The sequence below is a fragment of the Glandiceps talaboti genome, chromosome 17, assembly GCF_964340395.1.
Source record: "Glandiceps talaboti chromosome 17, keGlaTala1.1, whole genome shotgun sequence".
In the NCBI taxonomy this organism is placed as follows: domain Eukaryota; kingdom Metazoa; phylum Hemichordata; class Enteropneusta; family Spengelidae; genus Glandiceps; species Glandiceps talaboti.
In genome coordinates, this window is record NC_135565.1 from 17,820,872 (window position 1) to 17,848,355 (window position 27,484).

The 27,484-nt window shown below is 38.3% G+C and overlaps 2 protein-coding genes and 1 non-coding gene across 4 annotated transcripts; 1 reads left to right on the forward strand and 2 right to left on the reverse strand.

The window, feature by feature from the left end:
- The first annotated feature begins 4,151 nt into the window (after positions 1-4,151).
- On the forward strand, positions 4,152-7,087 carry LOC144447996 (nuclear transcription factor Y subunit beta-like). Its single transcript, XM_078138137.1, has one exon. The coding sequence runs from the start codon at positions 4,360-4,362 to the stop codon at positions 5,098-5,100; it is 741 nt and encodes a 246-aa protein (XP_077994263.1). The 5' UTR covers positions 4,152-4,359; the 3' UTR covers positions 5,101-7,087.
- Positions 7,088-7,991: 904 nt separating this feature from the next.
- On the reverse strand, positions 7,992-25,587 carry LOC144448524 (uncharacterized). Of its 2 annotated transcripts, none has more exons than XM_078138791.1 (13): positions 25,404-25,587; positions 20,286-20,435; positions 19,534-19,787; positions 18,936-19,018; positions 18,541-18,648; positions 17,853-17,929; positions 17,479-17,674; positions 16,938-17,036; positions 15,871-16,200; positions 14,649-15,083; positions 13,848-14,045; positions 13,083-13,223; positions 7,992-11,847 (listed from the first exon to the last, which is right to left on the reverse strand). In XM_078138791.1, exons 1-13 carry the CDS (start codon positions 25,518-25,520, stop codon positions 11,750-11,752), a joined length of 2,286 nt encoding a protein of 761 aa, XP_077994917.1. In that variant the 5' UTR covers positions 25,521-25,587; the 3' UTR covers positions 7,992-11,749. The 2 variants fall into 2 exon arrangements, with proteins under 2 accessions (XP_077994917.1, XP_077994918.1); XM_078138792.1 differs by having other exon boundaries at positions 13,052-13,223.
- On the reverse strand, positions 23,452-23,526 carry LOC144448735 (small nucleolar RNA SNORD49). The gene has a single exon (XR_013482126.1). It is a non-coding gene; the product is annotated as a small nucleolar RNA SNORD49 (small nucleolar RNA).
- Positions 25,588-27,484: the final 1,897 nt, after the last annotated feature.

Sequence of the window (27,484 nt, forward strand, 5' to 3'; positions counted from 1 at the left end):
CTCTTAAAGTAGGTCGACAAAACACGGTGGTTTTTTACAAAATAAAACGACGTTCTAATTCTTACAAAAGGTTGCACTAGCCCAGCCTTTAAGAATAATTTTGTTAGTAGATATAATAACTCATCGTAATAATGTACACTCTGAATAGTATTGAATCACAGCGAATGCATTTTAACTTGAGCGTATAAGACTATTACCGTACAGTTGTTACATAGAATAGCGATCATGTAGTACTACATACAAATGTGTATGTATATATTGTAAGGCGGTTCAATCTTCTTACTTTTTACCACATTTCGAACTTCTTTATTTTGTATTACCATAGATATTACACCTACTTATCAAAACATCACCGTGAGACATATTGTAGGTAAGTATCAGTGGCAAGGCAAGCATCATGTGATAATTCTTTGACATAGCACCTAGTATTGTATCTATTAGTAATGCTCACATGCACTCTATAATTACAATGCATTCTGTACAACCGCCGCTTGTGATGATTGCCTACGATACTTGTAATAACAAGACGTTTGTGATTAAAATAAGAGAGAGAGAGAGAGAGAGAGAGAGAGAGAGAGAGAGAGAGAGAGAGAGAGAGAGAGAGAGAGAGAGAGGGAGGGAGGGAGGGAGGGAGGGAGGGAGGGAGGGAGGGAGGGAGGGGAGGGAGGGAGGGAGGGAGGGAGGGAGGGAGGGAGAGGGAGGGAGGGAGGGAGGGAGGGAGAGAGAGAGAGAGAGAGAGAGAGAGAGAGAGAGAGAGAGAGAGAGAGAGAGAGAGAGAGAGAGAGAGAGAGAGAGAGAGAGAGAGAGGAGAGAGAGAGAGATACTGTATACTGCTGATAGCTCTCATGTACTTTTAATTATTGTCAGGTGACGGACTAGATAATTACGTACCAACTGTGGGTATTGTTGTCGGAGGCTGCTTCCTAATATTAGCTGTGTTCTCAACAGTATCGATAATCTATGGAGTTTATAGATGGTATGTATGTTGAATTTGTTACACTTTATCAGTATGTTATTAGCGTAATATAAGGCTTATGGAGAGCATGTCGCTGTGACCTTCTCCTGAGCAGTCGTGATGGCTTCCTGTACTCGTCGCAATGACCACCTCCTTATTCTTTGTACGGAAACAAACGATAATACCAATTATTGAATTGTTATAACTATAGCTACGAACTGTTTTCTGTTAATGTTAAATAGCCTTCTCTATTTCAATTGACTGTAGGAAGTTCAGCAAACACAAAGAAGGCAGCAGTGGTGATGTTGATAATATCAAGGACGATGACAAGGGAAACAACCGTACGGATCTCAATAGAACGTGTACGCCAAAAGACGACTCAAACGTTCCAAGTACGGTTGTAGAGGGAAAAGAGAGTGTATGGAAAAGTGTAAATTCTTCCATAGGATACCATACATCGGATTATGACTTGGACAATGAATTATGGGAACAATATCAGCGTCTGAAAATCTACCGCAGATCTTTTGACTATGGGTGTTTGGATGTGTTTTCGATCGATAAGTATGCGATGGTTGACAACTTTACGTCTGAGCCTTGGTTGTATGCAGTTAGTAAAGATGGCGCCAATGATGACGTGTACTCTGATATTGATGACTAAAACACAAGTAACAATGACCTAATTAAGACTAAAACTTGAGATGAGGGCACACATTATACGGTCACTGGCGGTACTGTTCAATATAAACCTTTAAAAGGTTGCAAAATTTCTTTCTTATATATGTTAATCAAAACAGGGCTCCCCAGTAGCCATATACAACAATGAATACTGTTATATTTTGTCTATATGTTTACTATACCATGCTTTCCTAGCATGATGTAAGGTAATAGAGCATCTATATATGGCTAGACGTAGTGGGATTCTTTATGCACGCCCTCAACGGCTGAATCCATGAACAAATTCCGTGCAAACAGGAATGTAATATATGTATTTGAATATTAGCTTTGTTTAGATACATAAAAGGCTTAAATTGAATTAAAATAATTCTTTTTCACATTTACTAGAATTCCTGTTGATTCCTTTCAAATGCTTTGTGGTAGTTTTTTTTATCGAGTCATATAAAGATGTTCAATTGTTAAAGTGGCCATATGGATGAGAATTTGATATTTATTTTGGATTTTTATTTGATAAAACAGCTTCACTATGTTTTTCTACTTGAAAAAATAATGTGAAAGAACATTGACCAAGTCCGTGTTCATAACTCAATACATTGCAAAAAGATGCACAAAGTGTAAAAAGTTTGTTATTGTACGTACAATAACAAACATTTTACACATTGTTTAATGTTTTGCAGTTTATTGAGTAGCGAACATGAACTTGGTATATGTTCTGTCACATTATTTTTTCAAGTAGAAAAACATAGTGAAGCTGTTTTATCAAATAAAAATCCAAAATAAATACCAAATTCTCATCCATATGGCCACTTTAACTCAACTAATGTCATCCTCTCACGTCTTATACATACCTCATACGATCGTCCTGTAGTAAATCAAAGAGTGACAGACTGCTTCGAAATTTTGAGTTTTAAAATGATATAATTTCTTACTCTAAACAAAGCCAACTAAAACAAACGAACAAATTAAACCCCGATGAGTAAGAAGGCATCGTACATTTAACAAATCTGATATGCTACAAGACATAGGGGTACGTAGTATTTCTTAGATCAATGTTGTTTTCCTTTACTTGTCTACTGGCTAAATAAACTGAAGGTAGGAATATGTATTCTAGTCAAAACGTTTTGACTCAGTGGAATACATATCCCTACCTTCACTATATTGATACATTTGTAGTATCAGGATTCGTGTGATATTTTCCTTATAAAAACAATAACCTATGGTAAATACCTGTCCGAGTGCAACAGAAGTGTTCACTGATGGAGTTGTTAATACTATGACACTGCTGATCGACTGCTAGGAAAATGATGAGTTCCAAGGGTCTGCTTTGTTTTACCCCAGAATCCAGTCGTGATCGCATGGGGAGTTTTGCTCTCGTGGTAGAGGAATACCTTTATGTAAACTTGCTCAAGTCAAGGCTTTATTTACAATAACACTAATTCGTACACTGTCATGTAAACTAAGAAGAGAATTCTCTTTCTTACTAGTCTATGCATGATCGACTGTTTGTCCTGAGTGTGATAATCTCCCAGAAGATGAGAGATAACGCAAACTGTAAATGTAGGTGATCTCTCAATTATAAGATTAGGGGTGTTTTAATTTAGATAAGAGGAGAAGAAAGGACAAGGCGTCTTTATCTAGTAAATCAATAAATCAATCAATCGATCGATCGCTTAATCAATTACATGCCCGCTGCCCATGTGGTCCGATCCTAACTTGTGACAATTTGTTCACATTCAAAAGGGTTAAATTAAATAGTGAGAATTTACTTCTATTTCCATATAAATTTTCTTGCGAAATTATCTTTTGTGATTCTTTTTAAAATCACATTCCACTAAATTAACTAGGTCTTTGAAGACTGTAAGTTCAATGAATAGGCCTACATATTTTCACTTCGGACCTTCTCGATCTCATTTAGTATATTTGATTAAACTATCACAGCTGAAGTACTGTGACAAACAAGTATCTTGTATTTAGGGTCGAAGCAATTCCTCCAAAAATAAAATACAAATAAATAAAATTCAAACCTACCTGACCTGTTGTCTAAAGTTATGTTATCGGAATCAAACAATTATTTTTGCATAATCATGACGGAATGACTAAAATGCGCTTAATTATTGCAAAAAAAAAATTACAGTTTAAAATAATGTTGGAGCTACCCTCTGGATTACTGATATACCGACGTGTCTTTTTTCCTTTACTTTGCCAAATTCAAGGTATCATAATGGCCGAAAATTGTGATGGTGCATCGAAACTTTGCAAGCAACAGGCCCCGGGCCCCCGGTACAGCTGATACAGTGACAGCTGGGGGCACAGGCGCTCTTTCGAGCAACTTTGTTGCTCCTGTTTGGCCTGACGGCGGTACGGTGTCCCTGTATGTAGTTCTCCGCTGTGATCTAGCAACTTCACGAGCGAGCGCCTGTACATGTGTAGTGTGAGCTGGGCCCCGGGGTACATTGATCGAGATGTGGGTCAACTTTCACAGGGGTCACGGTAAGATCTCGTAGTGCGCCACCACAGCTGGGAGAACATACGAGACAAACGAGACTATAAATTTGAAGCTACACGCCAAAATGGCTTCTGTATAAAGTCGACCTGGGTAAGTAAATTGTCACCGTAAAAGCTGTATCAAGGACAATAGTTACCCCGGTCTATTTCAGAACTAAGTTTGTGTCATTTCGTAGTGGTTCCCAGCTTCGGGTGCAATTTAATTCATTGTTTGCCAACAGCGGATGGAAACGACTTCTGAGAGCACAACAATGGAAGATCCTGCGACAATACAACACACACAAGGAACCGAAGGCCTGTCAGAGGGTACAGAGGGAATTGATATGGCCGTTATTGAAGGTGCTGAGCATGGCGACGACGGTATCGCCAACGATTATAATTTACCCGGTGCTCTGTACGTACAAGCAAACCCCGAAGGTGGTAATACAGGAGACGACACCGTCGCGAGTGTTGGCGATGGCGATGACACAGAGAAGGGTCGCAGTTCACCGTTATCCGAACAAGATCGTTTCCTACCCATTGCGAACGTCAACAGAATAATGAAAAAATCCATACCTAAATCCGGTAAGATTGCCAAAGATGCTAAAGAATGTGTTCAAGAGTGTGTCTCTGAGTTCATTAGCTTCATCACGAGCGAAGCCAGCGAGAGATGCCACCAGGAAAAGAGAAAGACGATAAACGGCGAAGACATACTTTTTGCAATGTCCACGCTTGGTTTTGATAATTACGTGGAACCACTGAAAACGTACCTGCAGAAATACAGACAGTCAATGAAAGGGGAGAAAACCATGGCTGGTACAGCCAGGTCTGATGGTTTACCCGAAGAACTCGAGGAAGACCAATTCTCAGCACACACACTGACAGCATCCAATTTGATTGGCGATGCAAATGTCAACCAGCAAGGAATCATTTATGCGACTACTTATGCAGGTGGACAGATCGGCCAACCTCTCCAGTTCTCTTAGAGGGGTATAACACTTTTAAACTAAAGTATTATTGATGAATTTTTTTGGCTGCCTTTTGTCCCCTGTACCTTGGACCAATACTTTAAAATGTGCTTTGTGAAAACTAAAGCCAGATTATTAACAGGCCAATTTTTCAATTTAAAATGTCAGTTTATTTGTAAATGCCAGATTTATGTCACATGATGTTAAGTCATACTTTCCGCTCAGAACACCCTTTGTCTGTAAACCTACATACTTTGTCATGCAATAAACAATAAGCATATAACATTGCCACAAAGGATTTTTTGAGTACCATACGTAAAATAAGGCAGAAATATTATGACCTTTTGATAAGTTTTGAATAGTTTAATGAAAATTTTCATATATTTAACATTTCCTGTTGGACTCATTTCAAACTTGTGTGTTCTAAAGCCTAATTGAAGTAATGTATTAGTCTGGATCATAAATTCAGAAAATGTAAACTAAAATTGATAAAAATGTCGCAATTCTTAAAATTGTCTCTGAAAATTTGTTTGTCAATACGTAACATTGGCAACTCCATTATGTTTGAGTGCCACTGTACTAGGAGTATGTGGAGGGGAGTGGAGGAATATACATGAATACTTGTGTTTTCAACAGTTGCATGTGAAAATACAGTGAAAAATACCACAAGCAGTGTGCCCTCTGTCAAAAGTTGATGTGCCATTGATGCACACAATTTTTAGTGACGCACAAAATTTTGTATACCCCATCTCTGATGACTCGCAAGAAATCATAGTTTTTCTCATTTTGCCTCACAACATTTGGCTATCATTAGAGGGTGCACTTAACACAAGTATTAGTGTAAATATGGTTATACATGTACCCCCATCACTAACACCCACACATAATGTTCTGTCAATATTGCATTGTTTATCCAAAACAGTAGATTTCTCAAAATGTAAATGTGGTTGTACGACCCATGTCATATTTTACCAAATTTGCCATTTTGGATAGTACATGTACAATGCATGCAATGAGAACAAACCCCATGATGCTCAGGTTTTGTTTGGCATACTTGTCTTTGCTATATATTCTTAAAATAACCATACCAGTTATACCTTAAGTACCCCAACCACTGGCACCCACACACAGCTCAGTGAAGTTCTGTCAATATTGCATTGTTTATCCACAGTAGATTTATTGAATAATATAGATGGGGTCGTATGACTGAAGTAATATTTTACCAACTTTGCCATTTTGGATAAACATGTAATGATAGTAGATCTCGATGATGTGTAAGTGGTGTTTGACTTCACCTCAATTTAAGGTACACTGTCATCAGTTAAGATATGACATTCATGCCAAGCTATCAGCCAGTTTCGAATCCTGACAAGGCAGAACACCACAACTTAGTATGTTACCATACAATCTAGGTATACTGCTAATATATTTATTTCAGCATCAAAACTTTTAAGATATGAACACTCTGCCACTTTTTGGCACTACTTTATGTTGGTGAGGATACATTTTTGACAACAGTGTACTTATACAAGATGTAGCCGCATACCTTGTAAGTAAACTTAATGTATTGGTTCATGTCTAACTAAATAAACCTATCTTTACCATAATGTCACGAAGTTACTCACAATTTGTCAGCAATTCCAGATCTACTTTGATTTATTTCCCCAGTCCACCATTTTGTCAAATGTATACACTCACATAGCCTTTGCTGAAATATTACATTCACAGTGACAGGGGAACGCCATGCCAGGAAATAAAGGCATTTTCATAATTATGAATTCTGGAGTCATTTCATGATTTTACATCACCTGCAATTATTTGTGATTGGAGAGAAATATCAAGTTGATCTTGTGCCTTTTTAGGGTATCTTTACTGTGGGCCACATGGCCTCAAGAAATGATTATTCATGGCTAACAGTGACTAAAAGTTTTATTCCTGTCAGTGTAAAACATCTCTCGTTGGTTTACCAATGAAATGAAGTAACAGCTGCTATTAAATTGTTTCAGATCTGGGTTGTTTCTCTATACATTGTAATATCAATACTGTGCACAAGTTGAAAATTTGACCCGTTAGTCTGGAATTATTTGGATGGGTAATGCTATGGGCACTTATTACCCCCCCCCCCCCCCCCCCACCACCACTACCCCCGATAAACTTGAATACACATACACACACTTGTGTCCAGGTAGTGTAGTGTGGTCCTCTTGCCATCAGTGGCATTGTGATCTTTCCTCATTTGGCCACAGAGGGCGCCATTTCATGAACATTTGCACCATATGGAATTAATAGGGCTGCAACATTTGACCTGGCCATAAGCATCAGTGTCATATCCATAGGGCATGTGTTTTACAGGGTTGGATGGGTGACATGGGTCAAGTCACAACTAACCTAGAAATGGACAAGGGTCATCCTAAAATGGGAATAGAATATAAATAGGAGTCATAAACCAGTTGAAATAAATGTCAATATCTTATTTTTAATGTCAAGACATTGATTCTATGTAGAGTTGGAAATACACACGGATTTTCATCGCTTCAAGCATCCTGGTTATTCAAGACTATCATTTTTATAAGAAAAAACTTACAAAGAATGGTTACTTCTAAGATCTTCCAATTTGTGCTAATGGCAACAAAGCATATATTATTGTGGCATGGGTTCTTTTCTTTTTTGTGTATATTTTTTTTTTTCAATCTTCAACCCCCATAGTATGGGTTACAGCACCGTCGTCCCACACTGCATGCAGAAACTCATCAAATATAAATACAGTGATTTCTTTTTATGGAACCCACAAAAACAAAAGTACAAAAATTAAGAAAAAATAAGTCTTTTTTTTGAAAGAGAACAAAACAAAACTGTGTACAAGTGTCGGTTTGACAGTTTTGTACAGTGTTCTTTTTATTTTGCGTATAACACACGGATAGGAAGACAGATCAAACTACGCATATGACCTTTCACCCAACGTCTTGAGGTTAAGTGTTTCTATGACGACAGTTCATATTGTAAGTTGAGGTTGGTTGAAAATCCATCCAACTTTTTTTTTTATTCTGTGAAAAGCATTTCCATTGCAACTGTTATTGGCTGCAAAATCTTTTCCAATTTCAACTCTATGCATATTCATGAAGAGCAATGTAAGTTCTGGTATCTGAACTTTGACCCTTGCATGCTGGCACATTTTTTCTTTCCTCCACAGCTTCATTAGTTTTAACATGTTTCCTAAAATGCATTTCAACTACAATATGGCTGCCTTTAACTGATTACTATCTTGTAGTAAAGTGTCGATACACAAATAGAGATATACACAGCATACATTCACATAACAATTATCAGGGAGGGACAACGTGGAAAATAGTTTGAATACCTGCCATCCACCCCTTAAATTTACATGGCATACTCTATTGTCTTTGAAAAGTTGGCAGAAACCATTCACACGTAGGTAAGGCAATGCATTGTACTGTTGATAATCAAGAGTTGAGTCTTAGAAGTGCATCTACTGTGTACGACACAGATGGTTTTAATTTGAAAATATCAGCAACACTTTAAGTAAATGCTGCACTTGGTAAGTATACTCATTGGAGGAAAGAACTACCAAAACTGACTTACAAAAACCCACATGTTGGAGGAAAGAATAACAAACACTGGGTGATTTTCTCGGCAGCAATTCAGACTTTGAAATTGGTTTGCAAAAAATTCTTACAATTTCTAAAATACATGAAATGAACTGATAGAAAAGAAAACAAACAAACAAAACACTATCTCAAAGAATCATCACATTTACACAACAACTTGTTATTCTTGGTAGCAAGTGTGCCAGGTAAGTTTTTTAAGCATGTTATATGCCCCTCTATATACACGAGGGGCAGTAATATTCCCCTTCCCCCCAAGTACCCAGTTCTGCTTCGTCGAAAGACACACTCGTAGCCCATTATCAAGCTTTGTTTTCTTTTTATGTTAACATCAACGTGATTTAACTTTTTCTTTCTTCTTTTACATTTTTTTTTTTTGGTTTTTGAAAAAAATTAGGTGGGTGGGTGTCAAAATACAGTTTAGTTAGACAGTATCACATTTAGTACATGGACACTAACGTGCACACCCACCTCCCCCCCTCCCCCATTATATTGTCCATGCCTGTATCAGTATACATGGACGTAACCCCCACCCCCCTCCCCACCCATGTACAACGCCAAATGCCCACTTACTCTATATAATGGAAAACCAAGTTTTCAGTGTTGATTCGTTTCCATAGAAACAGACAACTACAAACACAGACTAGATATTGCTATAAGTTGGTTAAACAGAATCACATTAGAACTCCTCTTGTCTCTAGTAGGACTTCTATATATTCTCCTGCAAGAAGTGTATATCTAGAATTCCAATTGCACCTACGAATTCTATGATTTTGCTATACAGAACTCTTACTTTTAGTCCACCTATAATATAGAATTCCTAGTGTATTCAGTAGGACTTCTATATATTATAGAATCTCTGCTATACCTCAGACTTCTACATTATAGTATTCCTGATGTAGCTAGTCAAGACATCTGTAATATAGAATGTCTATTCTATACAGTAGGACTTCTATATTTTGGGGGGTTGGACAGTTCTCTACTACAATCTATACAACTAGATAGAATTGTGGATATACTTCCACTTTACTTGATACATGCTGGGAGATGTCATCAAGTGGAGATGTCTAGGAGAAGTAACAGGTTGCCTGGCATGCTAGACAACAGCCATGTTACTCTTAACACATTGAAATCGACAATGCTACAAATTACCATGCAATTACAAGCAAACCTAGACCTTGGGATGTTAGTTAATTGGCATGCATTATCACTATGTGTAGACATTTTTCTTTTTACAAATCTAACATGTTCATTACTGAAGGTTTTATTTTCAATTGCACAGTTCACTGCAGTGGATGTTATTATTCATTGTTATAGTAAGTTTGACCAGACTAGCTTTCAGTTGAAAAAATGTGCAAATCTTTGACATGCTTCACCACCCCACACACCCTACCCCCAGGGGATTGCGTACCTGGATTTGAAGGCCATAATTAGAATTTAAATTTTAGGTAGCCATCTTGAATTAGATGCCAATCATGTTGCACTAAATGTATATTATTTTGAATGTGATCAATGGAACAATGCTGGTTAGGAAATGGACAAGATATTTGGTTTGTATGTGTTACAGACGCTATAGACAGCCAATCCACTTATGACTTGTTCTAAACGACATGACCAAACCAAACTTCAAGGTACCTCTTCCCGTATCATTGACATTTGTTAATTTTTTGGGACAATTCTCGGGCCGTTCCTGTAATATTTCCCTCTGTGTAAATAAATCTAACCCTCTAGGGAGTACAATGTTCTAATGATAAAAGTCACTGATAAATATGGAAAATCAGCAAATATTTCAGATGGCAGTCATGTGACAACTGGAAAATAATACACTTCAGCATTACCAATATAGCCCCCCCTCTAGAGACAAAGCCTTGTAGAAGGCCAAATGTTCCTTTTGTATTGGCGAGTCCAATTTCACGAATAAGTGAATTATAACCTCACTTCAATGCTGCAAGAGGGCTTCAAGACTTTTGTTAATTTGTTCAAGGAAAACATCACTGTCATAAAAAGAATCTTTTTGTTCTGGGGCTTCTGTTCATTACAGTACAAATCTCTGCATGATCGCACAAAAGGTGTTCATTTCCGCCATTCTACAACACGTGACTCCAGAGGGCGCCATTCATAGGAATGTTCAATATTGTAATTTTACAAATGTTTTTGTTTAAAAAAATCAACTGAAGACTGACAGAATTGGAATTCTACTCGATGTATCCCCCCAAGACAAAAGTTTGCCTAACATGTTTCAATTACACAGTTTCTAAGAGGTATTGATCCGTTACAAATTAAAGATTGAGGTAAGACAGAAAGTGCTATACACACAGAAAGCAAAGCAAATATATTAGAAGTACTCAGCAGCTATCTATCTACATAAACCTACTGTGTCATTAAGTCTTGCATATGATTAGGGCTTTCTCTCTGGAACTGTGCTTGCACTTGGTGCAAAAATTAAAACCCTGAAGTTTTAAGAACATTCCAAAGTTACTACAGCTAACTACATTATAGTTCATATATAGAGAGAGACACAGAAAAGATCTAGAAGACATCCACCAGTTAGAAACCAAAACGGACTCATGAGTTGCACATACATACAGCAAAGAAGGTGTCTTTTTCCTCCTAGTATCAAATAGTAAACAAAAAGAAAAAATAACAGGTTGAGTTCTGAGACAAGAGAACATACAGCACTGTACAAATTGGTGGACGTCTTCAGTTTAAATTTCACTGAAATTAACGTTTACTATGTCTGTTCCTCCTTTCAAATCTTTACTATGTACAAAATACAGTGGCTAGTACGATAGCACCTGTTATGTTCTAGCCTCTCCACCCCCAATTACATGGAATTTCCCACCATTTACTATTACATGAGTTGGGTTAAAGCATTCTATACATTGAGAGTAGGGAGGCTGAGATTACTAAGTTGAGGGGCAGACATGGCTACATTAATTTCACTGATGACTAGTTCGTTTACTCCGATAGTCTTGGTCTTGGGCTGTTGCATAAGTTATATTTATATCTATATTCAGTTGTCGTTTAGTTTTTCGTTTTCAGTTTTACGCAGTTACTGGCGACGGCATTGATGTCTGGTTTGGTTGGGGAAAGCCACCCCGTCCCCTGTTGGTGATACCAGTATGGGGTAAAGAGCCGCGACCTGTAGAGACATAGAAAAAGAAAAAAAGATATATCAATAGTCAACAAACATGTTAATTACGACAACAAAATATGTTAATTACGACTAGAAAATATGATAATTTCAACAAGAAAATGTTACTTATGAAAAGAAAATATGTTAATTACAAGAATGAATGTTCATTGCGCGTCAAAAAATTATTTTTCTGGATTTGTTAACAAAATATATTTTTGACTACGAGTAGAAATGTTCATTTGATGTTTATTAATATGAATGAAATGAACTAACCCCCCCCCCACCCCCCCAAAAAAAAAAGAAAAAAAAGAAAAGAAAGAAATATAGAGCCAATGGCGTTGTAGCACAACTGTACAGTTTTTAAACAAGTGTATCCACATCCTGATCCAATCTGCCCAGTAGTTTTTGAGTTAAGTTTTTTGACCAAAAAGTGACATTTTTTTTACCCAAATCACACACCTGTGATGCGACCATTTTGCTCTGAAAACTTTCCCAACTACACACCAAAAATAATGCTAAATAGCAAGGTAATCGGTCTAGCACTCGCACACGCGCGCGCACACACACACACACACACACACACACACACACACACACACACACACACACACACACACAGACAGACACCGCTCGATGCCTATAGCACTACTGAACGTTATCAGTTCAGTTGTGCTAACGAAATCAACATCAGACATTCTTTTGTCCCTCTTAGATTGGGACTGGGGTACACTCTGTAAGCACAGCATTAGCTGGTTGTCATAACTAGACACTCCCAAATGTTATGTCACAATATGTGCAAACACAAGCATCCATTACATTTTAGCCTCCCCATCCCCCACAGTCCGACGCCAAGAACTGCCCTAACAGAGATTCATCCGGAGTTTATTTAGTGTACATCTGAAATACATGTAGTGTGCATGCAAATTTGGAAAAGGCGACCCGTAATGGGACTTTGATGCTAATTTTAGTATGAAAGCTTCCCAGGGACGCATCAGAAAAAAAGTGACCACAACCTCTGACTAAATGTAACAACGTAAGTGATGTGCTCTTGCGCAATGCATCTTGGAAGTGAAACATCAACTATTCACCCCAGACTGCGTCTGACAACATAGTAACATAAAACTTTCCCATCAAAGACAGGGGGGTGGGAAGTATCTACCTAATAAAGCGATTCAAAATAGAAACCCCCTAAGCAGAAGCTAAAGCTTACCATGTATTATTGATGTAGCAAGGTTATTTACCTCGTGGGGCACTTCTAGGTGGGACACCCCCGCCGCCACCTCTCTTGTAGCCCCCTTGGCTAAAACCACCATATTGGTTTCTGTCCTGTGGGCTGTAACTTGATTGGAAATCTCGGGGTGAGGCATATGTAGAATATCCTCCTGCAAGAAATTAAACAAGAATTGATTATAGATTACGTCCTACAGTGCAAGTAAAGTGTACCTTGGAAGGAACTGTGACATTTTATGGAAGAAAACGATACAAAATTATTTTTTACAATGTACAAGCCAAGTTATTGTCTTTGAACAGAAAATATGGATTATAGGTTATATCAAGGAATAAAAGCACATTATTTTATGGAATACGCACAACAAATTCAACCTATTTTGTACAGTGAAATAATATTAATTATAATGATTTCATGCACTGTATTCATGAAGTACTTGGATAGTAATTTCTATTCTATCACAGGTGTCTTAAATTGACATTTTCTTCATTTGTACACTAGCTAAAATCAAGTGCCAATGACAGTACAGCCTTTTGTACGTATCAACTTGGCACAATGATGAGCTCAGCTGAACTGCACTTATGACTGAAGACCATATAAGACTTCTGAACGCAATGCATGCTGGATAAAGATGATCTGAGAAACTCCTGACATGTGACAGTGTAAGATTTCTTAATGAAATAAATGTGATAAAAGGTCTGAGATGAGAAAGTCTGACATTGGGAGGAAATTTAGAAGTCAAGGACACATGATGTGTGATATAGACACACTATCTCACCCCTATAAGATGACTGGAAGCGACCATTACCACGTGGGAAAGTGGGTCGATTACTGCCACGGTAACCACTGCCACCAGCACCTCGACTCCCTCGTCCTCCACGCCCGTTTCCACGTCCTACTGATGTCGATCTTGGGTAGCCGCCAGGTTGCGTCATACTGGATCCTGGATGTTGTTGATGTGGGTAACTACCTGGCGCTACAAGGGAAATCAAGATGAGAATACAATAGGTATCAAATTATGACGTTGCAACAATTACTTTGTAGGCAGACAAGAGTTTGGACAAAGTAAACCATTTGCATTTGTCCTGGATGGCTACCCCTCGTGCAAGAGTTAGGATGTGGGTAACTTACAGAGGTACATGCCGAGTTTAAAGTTTTTTGGATGTAATGTTTTAAGTTGAATATTCAGCAGGTACTTGAGGTATTCTATTTACTGAAGCATACCATCACCTACATTTGACTGAACTCAAACTTGGTATACAGATATCTTATATGATCCAATGATGTAATTTATTATACGTATAAAAATGTAGAATAAATTCCTACCATGTAATCAACTGTCCTAACAATGCCAGAAGACAATTATAATGTCATAGAAGACACACATCAATATTAATTTGAATAGTTTAATTGATGCTGTATGTCATTTGAATAAAAAGTTTACAAAGTTGGTTTGCATAACTTTAAAAGCCTATCTGTATCAGAAATGTGGGTAGACATGGTTCATTCATATTTCTTAGTAACTGTGACAAGTTTCTTACTTAGCACATAAACACGGAAAGAGTTGTTTTGTACTTACCATGTGTATCACTTGTCTGGACTGTCATTTGTTGATCATGTACGGTCTGTGTGTCTTGTAACGTTTGCTGAGGTGTGAAATACTGTGCTTCTGTTTGCTGCATGCCCTGTTCACTATAATCCATTCCCTGTGGCTGCGTCGTTACAACCTGAGTTTGTGAGGCGGGCTGCATATACGACGGTGGCTGCCTCATTTGATATATGGTTGACTGAAAGGGTGGTGCGTTCACGTTAATCTGACTACTTGACGATTTGACTGGGGCTGGCTGCGTCTGTTCCTGTGTCGTTTGTTGTTGTTGTGATTGTTCATGTTGGAGTGTTAAGCTCTGTGAGGGTTCGGGAACTGTTGATGACAGACTCGTATTTGTTTGCACCGATGACAGCTGGGCTGACAGTGTGTCGGGAAGTTGACTACTTTCACTCAGCTGACTTCCACCTATCAAAAGATAGTTGATAAAACTCTTGTAAACGTAAGGAAATAGTTGTATGGCCATGTTAGCATTACGCAATGAAAACTATATCATCCTAAACAGCAGTCACCTGACTCACCATAATCTTAATATTGTTACATGTATATATTTTCTTTGCAATAGATACTATTACGGAAGATACACTGTGAACATCCACTTGTGTAATCTACTACACTGAACAACAACAACAGTTTGTTTGTCATAGTTAGCTGATAGCTGGTTTTCCACAGTAATATTTCACTGAATGATAGAACAAGTTTTAGTGAATTATGGTTAGCTGATAGCTGGTTTTCCACAGTAATATTTCAATGAATGATAGAACAATATTTTTTAGTGAATTATGGTTAGCTGATGGCTGGTTTTCCACAGTAATATTTCACTGAATGATAGAACAATAGTGCTAGTGAATTATGGTTAGCTGATAGCTGGTTTCCCACAGTAATATTTCAATGGATAGCACAATATTTTTAGTGAATTATGGTTAGCCGATAGCTGGTTTTCCACAGTAAAATTTCACTGAATGATAGAACAATAGTTTTTGTTTATAGTTAGCCAAAGCTACATGTATAGCTGGTTTTCTGCAGTAAAATTCACTGAATGATATCGAAACAGCCAGCAGACCTTGCAGTCTAACTTCCAGGTCTTTAACTTGCAACTACAGAAGGAGTTGTCTCTGTGCCTATTGTGGAAATATCCCAAGGAGAACACATGTATTTGAACAAAATCATATTGACCTTTTGTGACCTGCCTTACCTGTCATTGACTGTGAGGGCAGTGTTTGTGACATGTGAGATACAGGATTTGTCTGGCTGTCTGTGAGACTGGGTGATGAAACTAAAGTCCGTTGTCCCAGCATCGCTGCTGTTGAAAGGCTTGACTGTGTTGCTAAGTTTGAATGCTGTTGTTGTTGTTGTTGTGTTGATGTGTTGTCTGTGGATGAATACTGTTCCTGTGTATTGATACTCTGTGGTGTTGACAGTGATGCTGATCTCATCACCGACTCAAGTGCGCTTGCCTGCTGCGTTAGCTGGTCTAAAGGTGAAGGCTGTGATAGTTGCTCCAAAGCTGAATGTGTTGAGGGGTCTGAAACATAAAAGGTTCCTTAGTTTACGCTGTAATTCTCAACATATTCAACACATAAACTTGACAGCTAAAGGACCAACTGCACTATTTGATTATTTGAATGTGTTGAGGGGTCTGGAACACAAAGAGGCTCCTTAGTTTACTCTCTAATTCTCAACATACAAAATTGACAGCTAAAGGACCAACCGCACTAGAATTAATTATGACTGTGTTGAGGAGTCTGAAAGACAAACAGGCTCCTTAGTTTACTTTGAAATTCTCCACAAATTCAACATAAAAACTTGACAGCTTAGGGGACAACTGCAGTAGAATTGATTATTTGCAGCTTTCTGGTTTTTGCACACAAATAATTTTGGATGACAGTAATTGGAATTTTTTTTTACTTATTTTAAGTATGACACTTCTTAGACATTCAACCTCTACTTGTAAAAGTATTGCTAATTCAGAATATACAGGCCTTGATATAGTTTGGGCTCTTTGAAACCAACTGTGAAGACCACGTGATAAGACATTACTGGGGATTCAGTTCCAGATTGGAATTTTAGTTAAGATTTTGGTAACCAATTCCACTAATGGCGTAGGTCATTTCTTATCCAACCACTGATGGCACCCTTCTGGGGCGAATAAAACAACTGGCTTATGAGAAGACCAGTGCAGCATTGGTGGACATATGAACTCACCTTGTGGGGAAGGTTGCGGTATTGCTGACTGTAAAACTTGTGAAGATATGAACTCACCTTGTTGGGAAGGTTGTGGTATTGCTGACTGTGTAACTTGTGGAGGTTTGAAGGGTTGTGACGTGGCCACAGCTACAACTGCTGGGTCCATATGTGGTGCTGTGGAAAGACAATAATCTCAGTCATTCTACACATCCTGTAATACCTATGACTACTGTTTGCACTGAGTAACCACTTTAAAGCCATTCTCAGATCTCTGATGTGCGGTTTTTGAGAACCCTGGTTCAGACCCCTTTCAACAGAAATAGGGAATTTGGAAACACTTGTATGTTATCTTATGAAGAGATCATACTAAGAATACCACTGTGAAAGTATTTAAAAGTTGTGCTGAGGTATGACTATGGTGAATCCTCTTTCTCCTAAGGGGTACTTTTTTTGACAAAAGTACCCCTTAGGAGAAAGAGGATTTCAGTACGAGGAGTAGTGGTTGCATCAGACTTTGATTATTGACAAGCATTAGTATATCAGCTCAGATTTATGCAACGATAAAGACAATTAATTTTAAAAACTTGAACCATACGGAAACAAACAGAGAACTTACATTGGAAATCTATCATGGATTCTTGCATGAAGTTAAAGTCTCCCTGTACAGCAGCTAACACTTCATTAACATCACGTTGTGGTTTGTGTGGTGGTAGGATAGACTCTGCCAGTAGTGGTCCATTGGTGGATGGTGGTAAACTTGGTTCTTCAGCAGTCACTTGTGGGGGTAACTCTGGTGGTAGAGACGATTCAACCTACAAACAAACAACACAGTCTACATCAGTATGTCTTCTACATACATGTACACTATTTTTGTATGCAAGAGTACTATTTTATATCAGACATTTTGATTACTGGTCTTGTTTTCCCACTTACAGTTTGCTTTGAAATCCTTCAATGAGGTAAACAGATCAATTTGACAAGATAACTCACCTCAGGAGCATCAGCAGGTGGCACTTCTTCTGGGTCAACTACTACGTAATCTTCACCTTCCTTGCTTTCTTCAACGGCTGAAATCAACACATTTAATATTGCCTTGTGAATAAAAACATGTTATACCATATTTGGCCATATGGTGCTGGGTATGACACCATACTTGGACATACTGTACCACAGTGTGATACCATATTTGATCATATTATGCCCGGGTATACCATACCATATTTGGGCATGTTGTGGCAGGTATACCATATTTGGACATATTTTGCCAGGGTGTAATGCCATATATAACCATAGTGGGCCAGGATGTCATCTAACATTTGAACATACTGTACCAGTGTGTGATATATTTGGACACAGATTGCCAAAATTGTATAAACATATTTGGACATATTCTGCTGAGGTGTTACCATATTTGGACATATTGTGCTGTGGTGTTACCATATTTGGACATATTGTGCTGCGGCGTTACTATATTTGGACATATTGTGCTGAGGTGTTACCATATTTGGACATATTGTGCTGAGGTGTTACCATATTTGGACATATTGTGCTGCGGTGTTACCATATTTGGACATATTGTTTCATGGTTTAACAAAGAAAATAGTTGCCTTGCTATGATTATGGTACATTCTTTATCACAGTCCACGTTTTGATTTAGGATAATTTTCTGGAATGTTACCTTCTTCAGGTTCTGCCTCAGTCTCCCCATTCTCTGAGTCATTGGATGGCATGTTGTCAAGGTAACCACTCTCCAGTATCTGATCAATGGTCTGCTTCAATTCCTTGTCTGTTATTTATTGGTTAAGGATATCAAACTCATACAGATAGTGACAAACTTATATAAGTGCGTGTGCACACACACACACACACACACACAGACATGCACACACACAGACATGTACACATACACATGATACAGACAAACAGGCATGTACAGACATGCACACATTACATACATACATACATACATACATACATACATACATACATTCATATCATACATACCGACAGAAACATACTGACAGGCACACTTTTAGACAATCAGACAGTGAGTTTACTAAGTAGAAAGGATACACGTCGTTTCACAAACTTCCTTTGGCCTTGCTTCAAGAAGGTTCATAAGATGTTCACTTGCACTGGCTAGCTTCTCAGAGAAACTGTAGATGAAAACACAACATACTTTTAGTTTTAAAATGTGTGCGACATGTGCCCTGCTTAGTCCATTGCATTACTATTCATGAGCAGGTACACGAATATTCATTAGGGGTTGGGTTACTCATTATCCTTGGCTTGTAACTTACAGTGTACCACATGTAGCAATAAAGAATGTAGTGTTTTGAGTATACTCTACGACTCTGGTTATCTTTCCTTACCCACTACGCCAAATACCTGTCAACTCGCTACCAAGATCAGGAGTAAGAACTTGCTTTTAAGGTTACAATGTACATCACATATTTTCAACAAAATAATTATATTATGACTAGAAATACAAAAATCGTCTTCTGATAAGTGTACCAAATTTTGGTGTCAGAAAGACAAGAGAATTTTGCAGTTTGCCACTAGGAGCACTGTTGTTGAAAGGGATGCCATGTCATCTCAGTCGCATCAGACTATACATGAGGCTGCTCACCTGGGAATTTCCCTGACTCCCCCTACAATAAAACAAACTTACCTTTGTTTTTCACTGCCTTCACTTGGTTCTCTTGTTGGGGACACCAACTTATAAAACATATCGATATGTTTCAGTTGTTCCTCTGGCACTGCTACTGCTCCTCGGGTTCCCTCGGTAAAATCTTTCCGAACCTTCTCATCTCCAAGTTGTTCAAGGAGATCTTGCAACTCTAAGACACTTCTGATTCTTTGCTGTCCATACTCTTGTCTTTGTAATTGCTCTCTTCTCACTAGTTTCTTCTGCTGTTTGATGTCCTGTATGGAATATCAAAATCCACATTCAGATAAAACCAAATCTACTTCCATGCTTCATTTTAATCATGTTTCAAAAAGTGTTTGAGTCTGTAAGATATAGTGTTGGGGCACCACGACGTTTAGAGTCTGTAAGATATACAGTGTTGGGGCACCACGACGTTTAGAGTCTGTAAGATATACAGTGTCGGGGCACACCAATGCTGAGGCTGTAAGATATACAGTGTTGGGGCACCCCAACGCTTCGGCCTACCCATCTCAGAGAATGAGGTCGTTGACAATGGAACAAGATTATTTATCATGCTGGGTAATGGAAGTATTACTGTATTTTTAGTACCAAAGCACTGTGGAGGGCTTACCTGAGAGCCGTACAGCAGAGGGTTATCCCTTGGCTTTTGCTTGGCAACCTTCCAAGTACAGATTTGAGATCTTGTTACAATGTTACAAGACCAACACTATGATAAGCATGTTGTGAAAATGAATAGAAAGTTGATTACTTACGTCCTGCACAATAGATTGGAACTGCTTGACCAGGTCCTTGGCAAACTCCAGATTACTTGCGACCTCATCATACTTAGCTATGGCATCTAGTTGATCTTTGTTCAACTCTTTGCCACTTTCACTCATTACCTTGTATACATCTAACTTTCCCTGTTGATCAAAACAAAACAGAGCAAAAGTTACAGATATTTTCCTGCTAGAAAATTTGGCATCTTATTGACCGCTAACAGGTTACGCACACTGAATTTTGAGAACAGGAGTCTGGCATTTTGTTACAAACTTTTGAGTATTTTTTGAGTTTGGCACATAACAGCTCTCCTAGGAATATTTTGCATATGTTTGCATATATTGCACTTCAATTCACAATTTTGATGGGGGAAAGCCCTATAAAACCCCTGGGGCTCTTTCATCATCAGTACATGCACAAAAGCTGCTATACATTTCTAGATGGATGTTCCTTCAGTTAATAGGACCTTTCAACATCTATATGTACATGTACATTCTATGGTCAGAGATGGTCGCATCACATGCCAATAAAGTTACAAGACAATGGTCAGTCAATTTTCCGGTTCCAAGATGTATTGCGTGAGATGACTTTGCTTAAATGTTTGTTACGTTTAGGCTTGTTTTGTTTCTAGTACATATGAAATAACATTTTCAAGCCAGTGATTTTACAGAACAAAGACTAACCAACCCCATCAACGACAGAGATGGATTTTACTGGTAAAACCCAGGGTATGTCCAGGTGACAACCATCCCCCTGAGTAGCAAGTGCGAACCCCACTGCACATACGTAGAATATGTGGCACTATATGGGAAGATGAGCGATAATACATCTTGGAATCGACAACAGGTCTGTTTGATGCACACCAAATTCAAGGGGCTTCCTTACTACATGTGATAATTCACAAGAAAGCCTCCCTTTTGACCATTCTGACAAAACTCATCTAGGAGAGACACTACTCAGAGCATACATGTACTAATACGTGAAAACTATGATACATAAACCCAGTATATTGATTATTTTAAATGCACAAACCAAGTTACATGTATGTATTATCTTTGAACAGAAAACAAGGATTATACACACTGGTTGTTCTACATCACAACTGTGTCTGCACCACTGGTTCTGTGCCCCAGTGCTTGAAATATGAGTAAACTCGGTCCAAATACTGAAATAGCCATCATTTTTCTGAATATTTTTCTTCAGGAGGTATAATTATATCATTCCCAATATATTCTATATTCAGCAAGAAAATACTCCTGACCTTAACGGTTTGTCACTACAAGTCTAGCAACTCATAGTGACAAGTCTCCTTAAGTTACTCTTTATTTCCCTTGACTGAATGAAGAAAAGTTCAGGCTCTGAGAAATATCTGATTCTAATTCATCAGGTGACTGCACCTTAGCTATAGGTCAACATGGGATACAGGCACTTGATGACAATTACTACATTGTATGATGGAAAGGTGGTAAAACAAACTATGTGAGGCAAATACAACACAGTCACACTTAGCCTGTGTCTTGGTGTAACTACTGTACAAAGCTCTGTAGCCCCAAAACTTGTCTTGGTGTTACTATATCAAGAAGCTCTCCACACCCAGAGACTAGCCAATAAGCTCTCTATACCCAGAGACTTGTAATGGTATTAAAATGAACATGTACAATGTACAAATGTACCATCTCGAGAAGATCTCTACATCCACAGACTTGCTTCGGTATAATTACTATATCAAGAAGCTTTCAAACCCCCAGACCTGTCTTGGTGTTACTACAATGTATCTCAAGACCTTCTCTACACTTGCACCACAAAGACAAGTCTCTGGACTAAGTCACACTGCACTGCCATTCAAAACTCCTCCATAGAGCATATTGCATTCTAGCCACCGAATTGACCAACATCTGTGATGTCATCTAATGCATAAAACTTGTTAGGAAGGAACCAAATATGGGCATGCTGTCTCATTCTCTCTACTGCATTGTTTAATAATATGTACATTGTTCATGCACCAAACGCCATTAAGCCTCAAAAGGTCACAGGGCTGCCTTTCAGTTTCAGTTTGATATAAAGGTATCATTTCCTATTGACACTAATCAGTTGTAATTTAGGCCCATTTAAAAATTCCTCACAATGTGCTATCATCAAAAGACAAAATTATTTTAAACCATTCTGATATTATAATCAAAATATGGCAGAGCTTGAAATTAATAGTACTCTCATGTCCACACACTACCAATTCTTGTCATGGGACTACCATAATTTGTAGCTGGTAGCCCACTCAGGCTACCACTGATTATGTGATGAAGATGGAAGATTTATGGACATGAAAGTATTTAATAGCACACATATTTCCAACAGAGGAACTCTGTTTTCAGTTCAGAAATATGGGACTATTGGTCACCATCTCTGGGCTACCACTTTCTGAAATTGGTAGCCCGCTAGGACTACCAAAGAAAAAAGCCAATTCCAAGCCTTGTATGGCCTCAATTCATCGAAAATAGCTAAACTGTAAGCAGGAACCTGATGAGGAAGTACAAACTAAGAGTGAAAGATGTCTGTACCCTTCTGTACATATATACGATTGAATCCATATTATAGTAAATTCCACAACACCATTCAGCTTTTCTGTTTGATACAACCAGGCAGAAACCAGTAAGAAACTACACATGCCACACTTCAATAGCAAGATGGCATTTTTGCCTACATTCAGTCTATATGAAATAAGCCATTGCCAACGCATTGCTGATTTTAGGGGCAATTCCATAAACACAAAATCATTGTATTTGAATATTGAATCTGCACATACAACATGATCATTCATGAGACATACACCTACCATGAAATAATACAGTACATTGTACATCCTGATTGCTGTGACGGACAGTGTACAACCTAATTTGTGCAATTGATATTGTACATTTAATGAACACTACCATATATAGGTATTGGGGAAAATGAAAGTAAAATGGCACCTGTTTCAAATCTAAGTTTTCGCTTAAGATTTGAACCTGTTACTGCAGTACATTAACTGCAAATACAGTTGACCACAAACAGGCACAATGTCTTTTTATAAGCAAATGAACAATTCTTAGCAAATACATCTTTGGTTACATTATGAAAAAGAAAATGTCCTAGTTGCAACCAGTGCACGTTTTAAACAGTGTTGATCAGATTTAGGTCATGTTTAGCTTCAGTTGTCGTTTCAGACGGCAATTCCTATCATACCAAATCATCATTTCAACATATAGCAATTAGTATATATGTCATGTAATGTCCCTAATCGTACAGTTAAATTTAGTGAAGGGGTTGAACCTGGTTGGCATTTGCTATGTAGTGAAGGAAGACTGAACTGAAAATAATTCTGTCTGATTTGAGAAGATGACATAATCCATGCAATGTAGAAACCATGTTGTTAATAATAATAATATTAGTTTTTATATAGGTCTTTCCCACTCTGCTCAAAGCACTTTGCAATTATTACCCCTCGCTTGAATCTATATTGGTGAATTGGAATTGGAAATTGGATTGGAAATACCAAGTTCAGCAAAATAAGTAATTGATAATGGCACCTTAATTCACATCTGAGTGGAACCCCTAGAAAAACTGACAGAAACCTTCATATTACACTATATATGAATGTAGAATGGTGGACTGATGTACAATAGATACACAATTTCATTCAGGCTAGGGAGTTGCAATTTTGTTTGAGACTAATTTTGGTAAGAATGTAAAGCGACTGTGACAGACTGACCAATACACATAATCATTTGTATTCATGCTAGGGAGTTAGGGGTAGGGTTATGTTAGGAATAGGAATAGGGTTGGACACCCTAGCATAACCTTGATTTGTATCTTCTGCAATGAGTAGATATTGTTCTACATGCTCTGAGCTTCAAGGTCAACAACCTCTTGGACTATCTTGACAACACAACTTAAAGTACATGGGTTTTTAATGGTGACCTTGATATTCAGGTTAAGGTCAAAGAATTAATAACTGCTAGTATTGAATGTTCAAAATATAAAACCTTAAATAACACATATCATGCAAGGAGTGGTAAATACACTGAATTTGGTGAAGGAAAAATAAATTAACATTGGAGAGAGAGAAAACATACTGACCCCAATATCCGTTATTGTTCTGAGTTATTAAGGTGAGTACATGGATATGTTGTGTTGTTAACACTCGTTCAGTGGTGGCATGTGTTTTGTGATTTTGCATAATTAATTGTATCAACAGAACACAAAGGATGGGATAGCAAGGATTACCTTAGTCAAAAATAACTGTATATAACACTCAGATACGATTTATATTACGAATAAATGCCAAGACATGTCGCGAGCGAAAGCTCTGATCATACTCGGTGAAGACAGTTTGGGCTTGGCAAAATTCCACGACGTGGTAAAAAATAAAAGCACTTGTAGTTCCACATCAACGCTTGTATTTCATTATAGTTCAGTAAGTTCTCTTATTATGAGATTCCAACATAATAATTACGGAAATTTACGGAAGACGATGGAAGACTCACTCGATTTAAGTGATCTCTTAACAGGTAACGGTAACAATACATTTCAAAACCCTTACTGCAGTGCAATCACGACATTCGCTCTGAACAAGGCTGTGTCAAGACTTCCTTTGTATCGTGTGTACGCGCATAACAATGACGCCACCATAACTGCTTAGATTCCGGATAATTCTCCCACCAATGAAATAATAAAAACAACACACTGTGCTATCTGATAAAATTCATATGTCATGGCAATACTATATCTGACGTTGCACCGATAAACGTTTTCATTATCAGATGCGTGCCGCTGTCATGAGAAAACATGCTTTACTTCGAGAACGCCATGTTGGATTTAACGAATACTTGTTTCGAAAGCCACGCCACAATTCGTGGCATTCCAATCCAAATTTCCCACTCTTGAAATTATATTTCATCACCTCTAATTAAAAATCGTGTCTGTTTATCTGAAGACGTATTCAATTTTCAACCACACTGAATACAGTTCAACCTGACAACCCAGACACACGAACATGACGCAAGCTTCCTTCCATGACACCCAGTCAACCGGCATTCTCTCTCCCATAATTTCTTACTACGGTCGTAAATTTTTACCTTTCTTTTCTCCAAGTTACGGGCTTTCTTCTCGACAACGGCGAGAGCCTGGCGCATGGCTTCAGAGCTCTCCGAAGTGGTGGTTAGAGCGGCTTGTTTCGACGAAGCAGAGGGCATGATTTCGATAAAATACGAAAACTGAACAACTGAAAAGATGATTCACGTGGTGTCCTTTAATTTCACCTCATACCACATAAGGGAAAACTTTCCCACAATGCTTTACGGCATCAACCAGAAATGACCGTTATTTTAGACAGCTTTCTCAATGTCTGCACACGCTGATTGCTTTTTTTCGTATTGGAATATGCATATTTTCAGATTAATACAACTCAATCATTGCTACACCGTATATTCACATTTTACGTCGAGACATTCACCACGGAAAAGGAGTCGGGAAAATAAAGAACGGTCATGTTTGAATGACGTCATTTCCTCACCGAGGCCGTTCCGTACCGCGCCACACGAAATGACGACATCGTGTGTCACGTTTGGTATGGCCCGGTTTGTCGCCGCATTTTTGTCATAAATTTGCCAATGTCAGTCAAAATAAACGATTGGCAAACCTTTTGTCATACACATGCGATACCTGGTAGGGGTGGATGTTTTTTTCTTGTTCGGCAACTTACAAGTTACACCACAAGTTTCAAAGTTTAACTTTAACTTCATGGGCAGAACGGTGTAATTAAGTTTGGGGATGGGTTGGATCCCGGCAGTAGCAATATAGAAAGCGAAAGAACTTACAATTTGAAGGCATCATCTGAATTCTTTGTTGTTTAGCTGTTGTTTTACTTGATAGATAACAATTTTACTCCCAACACATCATGATTATTATTGTGGCGACGCTAAGGCTGGGATCAAAGTTTTCATTGGGGGGGGGGGGGCTGGGGAGAAATTATTTTGGTCAAGACTCGTTTCGCAGCCCCCCCCCCCCTTCTCGCTCCACCAGAAAATCACGAGAGAGAGAGAGAGAGAGAGAGAGAGAGAGAGAGAGAGAGAGAGAGAGAGAGAGAGAGAGAGAGAGAGAGAGAGAGAGAGAGAGAGAGAGAGAGAGAGAGAGAGAGAGAGAGAGAGAGAGAGAGAGAGAGAGAGAGAGAGAGAGAGAGAGAGAGAGAGAGAGAGAGAGAGAGACCACAGCCTAAATAGCGGTCAGGAATTTAATAACATTTTTTTTAAGTTAATAAACTCTGAAAGAAAGACAGTGATAACGGTAGGAAATACGAAATGAGAGTCAAAGGAAACGATAGTTTTGATGGTAATATTTTATAGAGAAAATGAAAACATTATTCACAGGAGCCTGCACTTTTTCGGCGTAATTGATATGACTTCTAACAGTTTATATGGTTTATTCAGTACTTTTGCCTCGTGCCTTGGGTACACGTGTTAAAATACAGCAAACGGAAACTAGAAGAGTTACAGAAGATACATAAATACAGAATGTATCAAGACAAAAAACCAGTCACTCAATCAATGTGATAGTAGTAGCTGATGGGCGCTAGAGGGCGCGAGAGCGGAGTAACTCGATTCCGTACATCATGCATCAGAGAGAGAGAGAGAGAGAGAGAGAGAGAGAGAGAGAGAGAGAGAGAGAGAGAGAGAGAGAGAGAGAGAGAGAGAGAGAGAGAGAGAGATCAGAATACCCGTCTTCAGAAAGTCCGGTATAAACAGTATTGAACCGACAAGGGGCGTTTATTGCGAAAGGGTGGCGTGGTTGATCATTGCAAAGGGATATGATGCCAAAGTGCGTCATCGAAGTTATGTCTGTACGCACCTAAACCTCTAGTCTAGTTTCAGACAGGGACAGTATTAAATACTTCATCTTATTAATCCCAACGGTTAGAACGGTATGTCGGTTATATGTAGGAGTAGTACAACTTTGTCAGTAGCTATGTAAATGCTTGTGTGCAAAAGCCATTCCCGTTTAAAGTTGATTTAGAAAAAACACTCCAGGTATTCAAATCATTACTTTATTACATGGTACCTTGTTTGGAAAAGATATTTTTAAGAAAGTAAACGATAAACAAAAACATCTATTTGTGGCCAATTTCAAGCTGCTGTGGTTCAATTTCGAGGGCTTGATTTTG

Excerpts from the sequence above, each read along its gene's own strand:
- LOC144448524 (XM_078138791.1), bottom strand. The coding sequence starts at position 25,520 with ATGCCCTCTGCTTCGTCGAAACAAGCCGCTCTAACCACCACTTCGGAG. Across the intron at positions 19,019-19,533 it reads GAAGGCAGTGAAAAACAAAG|TTTCTCTGAGAAGCTAGCCA; the intron begins GTAAGTTTGTTT and ends TTTCATCTACAG. Across the intron at positions 15,084-15,870 it reads GCCCTCACAGTCAATGACAG|GTGGAAGTCAGCTGAGTGAA; the intron begins GTAAGGCAGGTC and ends ATCTTTTGATAG.
- LOC144447996 (XM_078138137.1), top strand. The coding sequence starts at position 4,360 with ATGGAAACGACTTCTGAGAGCACAACAATGGAAGATCCTGCGACAATA.